At 40.0% G+C, this 5,393-nt stretch overlaps 1 protein-coding gene across 2 annotated transcripts in view; it reads right to left on the bottom strand.

The window, feature by feature from the left end:
* Vav3 (vav guanine nucleotide exchange factor 3) overlaps nt 1–5,393 on the bottom strand; it is a 320,561-nt gene that overhangs the window by 54,571 nt on the left and 260,597 nt on the right. For both annotated transcript variants that reach the window (XM_026789648.1, XM_005367914.2), the window contains exon 20: nt 2,677–2,813. In XM_026789648.1, the coding sequence (XP_026645449.1) occupies nt 2,677–2,813 (137 nt within the window). The remainder of the gene's footprint in view (nt 1–2,676; nt 2,814–5,393) is intronic.

Raw genomic sequence — 5,393 nt, 5'->3', positions numbered from 1 at the left:
GAGAGAGAGAGAGAGAGAGAGAGAGAGAGAGACAGAGAGAGAGAGAGAGAGACAGAGAGAGAGAGAGAGAGACAGAGAGAGAGAGAGACAGAGACAGAGAGAGAAACCATTGCCTACTTCTATGTTGAGACCAGTAGACATCATAGTCAATTTGTCAGACTTAACCAACAAAGCATCCAAGGAGAAAAGAATGGAGCTAGAAAGAAGAATAATAGCACAGTGTCACCACTACAGACTCGAGATGCTAAATCAACAGTTAATATTATAACCATCAGGCCATTAAATTTAATGACAGATAAAATGTACAGATTCTTATAAAAAGACCAGCTATCTTATCTAACTGAAGAAAAATCAGATAAGGGCTGTCAGCTTCTTACTCATAAAGAAATTTACTTTGCACTTTAAACAAAATGTCCTACAGCCCAGGTAACATCATACTCAGTAGTAAAGAACTTGATGCTTTCCCTCAGATCAGAAATACAGCCATCATACACTTATCGTCACTTGCACCTAACACCTTACAGATATTATAGCCATTGCCACAAGGTAAGAAAAAGAACTTAAAGGCATCTAGACTGGAAAGGATGAAGCAAACATAGTCGTTTATATAAAACCTCTGATAGGATACGATAAAGAAAACTTTAAGCCTAACTGAGAATAAGGGTAGTTACAGAATAGAAACTCAATACAGAGAACAGTAACTGTGTGCTGGAGAGGTGGCCCAGGGGGTAAGAACACTTATTGCACAGGCATGAGGACCTGAGCTCAAATACTCTGAACCCATGTAGCAAGCAGGGCAGGGTCATGTACACCTGTAACCACAGCACGGTGGGAGGGGGAGACAAGTGTCTCCCTAGCTGCTAGCTGAGTGCCAGGTTCACTGAAAGACCCTGTCAGCAGGTGATAGAGCAGGATACGGGTTGTTTTCCTATGACCTCCATTAGGATGAAGTGAAAGCCAGAAGAACATCATCAATAAATACAAAACATGCTTGAGATGGGTGAATGTGTATATAACCTTGATCATAGTGATCTCACCACACACGCACATCAAAAGTTATCAAATCATACACTTCAAACATGTATGGTTTAATCATATACCTCAAAGCTCTTGTTTTTCCTAAGTGGCACTATTGATACAAGTTAGGTATAGACCTTTTAGGGTTCCAGACGGTGATTAGAACAAAAACAGACAAGACTGAGCACACCCTGCTTCCCCAATGAGTTCATCTGTGAGTGGAAGAGACAGAGGGTGAGGGACTGAGGGACAAATGAGACAAAGTGTTGAGTTACATATTTTGAAATATGAGGAAAGTGCACACAGAAACATGCTACAGAAGAGATGCCATTGGAAAAAACTTAATAATTTATGACACAATCCCAGAGAACTTAGACAACAATGAGGCCACTAAGAGAGACATACATGGGTCAAATCTACATGGGAAGTAGAAAAAGACAAGATCCCCTCATTAAATTGAAAGCATGGGGACCTTGGGGGAGGATTGAAGAGGGGAGAGGCAGGGAGGGGAGCAGAGAAAAATTTAGAGCTCAATAAAAATCAATAAAAAAAGAAAGAAAATTTAGGACAGAAAATTCAAACAGAAAGGAGTCTTGAATAAGGGGATCTTGTGGGTACAAATGAAGCTGTTTTGTGTTTAGGTGGAAGGATTTAAGAGTTGAAATATTTAATTTGTTTTTTTTTTTCTCTTCCTATTCTGGGAAGAATGATAAATGAGAAGAAAAATACTTGGGAAAAATGTTGGGATTTTGGGAAAGCCATTGGCAGCAACAGGTGCAAGGATGGAGGCAGTAAGTGTTAGGTCTAGGAACACTCTGAAGTGATAAGAGAAGAGTGGAATGGTTCAAATAAATAAGAGAGATGCCACTTTCATGTGCACAGTGCAAGTTTGTCCCATGGTCCTTCTCTGCGTCCTTTTCCTTTGTCCATGAACAAATTTCATTCACATGCCATCCTTCCTACTTAATCTCAACCCCTCCCCTGTTATCCTCAACTACAGCAGATAGTTAACATGTTCTTCAACTTTACTGGTAAATATTTCTATGCATATAGACAACACAGGCCCCCTTAACAAACCACAACATTCTGTTAGCCAGCTATATGAAATCTTAATACTAGACCATGTTTTACCTCAACAAAAATACCTAAATCAGAGGTAGGCATCTTAGCAAAGAAAGGTTTTTATCACCAGCAAATATCAACAAAATCAATTACTTCTTTCATTTCATATATTTTTGAATAATGCCAAGAGAGTCTCTAAAAATTTTCAGGTACCATGCGTGGGTATGCAAACAGTCAAACAGGGCCCCACATGGCCACTGGCAAGTCAGTCAGGTATCTTCCATGGATTGAACTCTTAATATATGAAAGTTATGCATGCTGGATCGTACCCACAGGTACTAGGTTTGGGAAAACGTTCCAGCCAAGTATGAATTTTTAATAAAAATGGTAATTATGACTCACAGCACTGACACTGTTTTTCTTTAGTGTTTTAACACTCATGGCCAACATGGGGGAAGTTTAATAAATAACCCTACCAACGCATGTATGGTTTCCAAAGGTGAAGTGTATAATCAGCTTTTAAAGGCAAGAGTTTGATTTTGTATTCAATATAGTCAATCATCCTTTAGATCAGAATGATTATCGTCTGAGTAGTACCTGCCAAAATGCACTGTGTGCATCGCCTCTCAGCAGTTCCACAGTGTCTCCTGCCTGGATATGCAATGGTGGTCCTTCGTGGAGAGCTGGGGGTGGGGTGCCAGTGTAGCTCCTAATGACTTGCATCTTTGGCAAACCTGAAAAAAAAAAAAACACTGTTTGCAATGGAAAGGGCAATGATGTGTGGAGAGTACAGGTGCGTTGAAGAAAAGAAAGGTAAAGTCCACTATTAGCATTAAAGTGTTTACTTCTGCCAGCTTCAAGGAAACATCCAAAGTACCACAGATGGAATACTTCTCAACTTCCTCATGGCCTGAGATGGTGCGAGAATAAGACACATGCTTATCCCCCTGGTCCTTTACATACCTTTTCTTCCCTCGCTGCCAGTCTCCTTTCGGTTGAAAAAAAAAAATATTTCTCTTTGAGCTGATGGCTGCTTTATAAAAAACATACCACGTTTTGGAAAAGAATCAATTTTTTCATCAGCTCTACCCTTTCTGCCTATTACTTTTCTCTTGGGCACTGGCTGATTTCATCACTAAGAAGGCTGACCCTTACTATGTATGTATCGCACTGCCCAGTAGAAGGCTCCTATCTTAAGGTTATCTTTGTAATTCAAAAGAAAAAAAAGGTGATGGATGTGTGACTGCAATTCTTGAGACATTTATATGGAGAAAGTCTCTGGGCTCAAATTTAGGCTTGCAAAACAGAGCCAACAAATGGAACATGTCTAAGCCAATAGCATCAGCGATATTAAAAACACAGATCCATCCCTGTCTTGCATTTCCTTCCATGGGCAATGGGCGCCTTGGTTCAATATTTCATTTCAGAGAGCAGGCAGCTTCAATTATACAGGGGGCTAATTGCACCCAATGTTGCCCACAAATGTACAACTTCACAGTCACTTTTCATTTATAGATGCTGCTGCCCCTTCTAATAGAGAAATCATTCATAAACATTACCATCTCGTACCATTTGGGGGCATGAACTCTTAATTATTATACTTGAGGAGTGTTTATTCTAATGACTGGGGTGACGCGGTAGAAGCACTGTACTCAGTATATGGAGGACCAGTGACTGTCGTTCGGTTCTGGGTATCCCAGATACTTCTCAAAGGCTTCATGGAATGTTCCAGCAAAGAGTTTATAGAGATCTCAAAACCCTTTTCAATTATTATCTACTCCCCACCAAGAACAGGCGAGTTGCTATAAATGAAGCAGAACAAAAGTGTTACTCAATGCATTCTTGTCGGTCCAGTCGGGAAGGTGGAGCCTGAAATCCGCTTGCCCTCCACTACAGCTCAGTTGCTATGGCTTTAAAGTTACAATATAAGTTGCTACATCTCCCCTTTGCTTCAGGGCCACAGAACCCCTGGAGGGATGGTGACTTTAATTCTACTTTAATTTTCTATGGCTAGCTTCCCTTCCGGATATTATAAGGGTAGCACCCTAATACAAACAACAGGCTTTATTATCTTTTCCCCAAGCAGCACCCCAAGTGAGTTCTCCAGGGCAGAACACTCATCGGACTTCCTTTCCACACGCTAAACGCCTGGAGTACAGAGAGAGCTTATTCTATAGTCTATTAGATTGCTACTACGGCACCTCCTATACACAAATCCAATGTGAAAAAAATGCAGGCTGCGAAAAAGGATTTAGGAGAACGTAGAATTCTTACTCTGCAGTCTGGGCTGCATAATGGGTCTTCCTACCTTTAGGCTCTGATTTGTACTTCGTCTGTTTTAATTTTGAATTGTCAATGCTTTGAAAATATCCAGTTTGGTAAATTCCCTGTGCAGTTTTGATTTTCTACCACTTAAAAATATGCTAAAGACAAGAAAGACTAGTTTTTAAGCCTGAAATAACTCATCTGACCTTGAATAGCAAGGCCACTGGAGAGCTGTGACCTTCACTGCAGCTGTCTACGTGACACCTGATGATAATAAGAGTTCTCTGATTGTCAACATGCCCAAGACAGACATTCTCAAAAAGAAATGATGAAAATTAAATACATACTTATAGATATTTAGAGAAAAACATTAACTTTGATGGCAGTTCACTACTTAAGCATATGTTAGAGATTATAATATAAAAAAACTCCAGTTAGGACACAAGGCTATGAGAAGTCAGGTCCAGAGTGATGCTGCCTCGAGTCTATTTATATAGATTGGACTGCCATAATGCACATAAAACAATAACACCGAAAATGGAAAAGAATACATAGATAAACGTGGACAGACGAGAAAAATGCTCTATGTTGCAAAGTGGTTATGAGGAAAGCATGGTGATACTTGTTCCTCCTTTATACCAGCTCCTATCTTTTTAGCTATTACTTTCCTAAGGGCAGCTGATCTAATTGCACACTAACAGAGACAAGTTGCTCAGCCTGTTCCTAAAATAAAAATGTGTTCAGTTGGCCAGATGAAGGTTCAGCCATGTCATATTCAAAAGTACGTTGTAACAAGTCTCGATTTAGTTACAAACCAACTGGCAAGTGCAGGGTTCTTCAACCGACATGCTTTATCCTTGGGAATTAATTGTAACCTTATGATAGAATAGAATTTATAGATTTTGTCCTTTCCAGAATAATCTGTGGTATCTGTTTCTAATGGGTGAATACTTCCCATTTGACCACTGTGTATTGTTAGAGCCACGGAACTGCCATTTGACCACTGTGTATTGTTAGAGCCACGGAACTGCCATTTGACCACTGTGTAT

This window comes from Microtus ochrogaster, unplaced genomic scaffold (assembly GCF_000317375.1).
Source record: "Microtus ochrogaster isolate Prairie Vole_2 unplaced genomic scaffold, MicOch1.0 UNK25, whole genome shotgun sequence".
Taxonomy (NCBI): domain Eukaryota; kingdom Metazoa; phylum Chordata; class Mammalia; order Rodentia; family Cricetidae; genus Microtus; species Microtus ochrogaster.
This window is presented reverse-complemented; position numbering and strand designations above follow the sequence as displayed.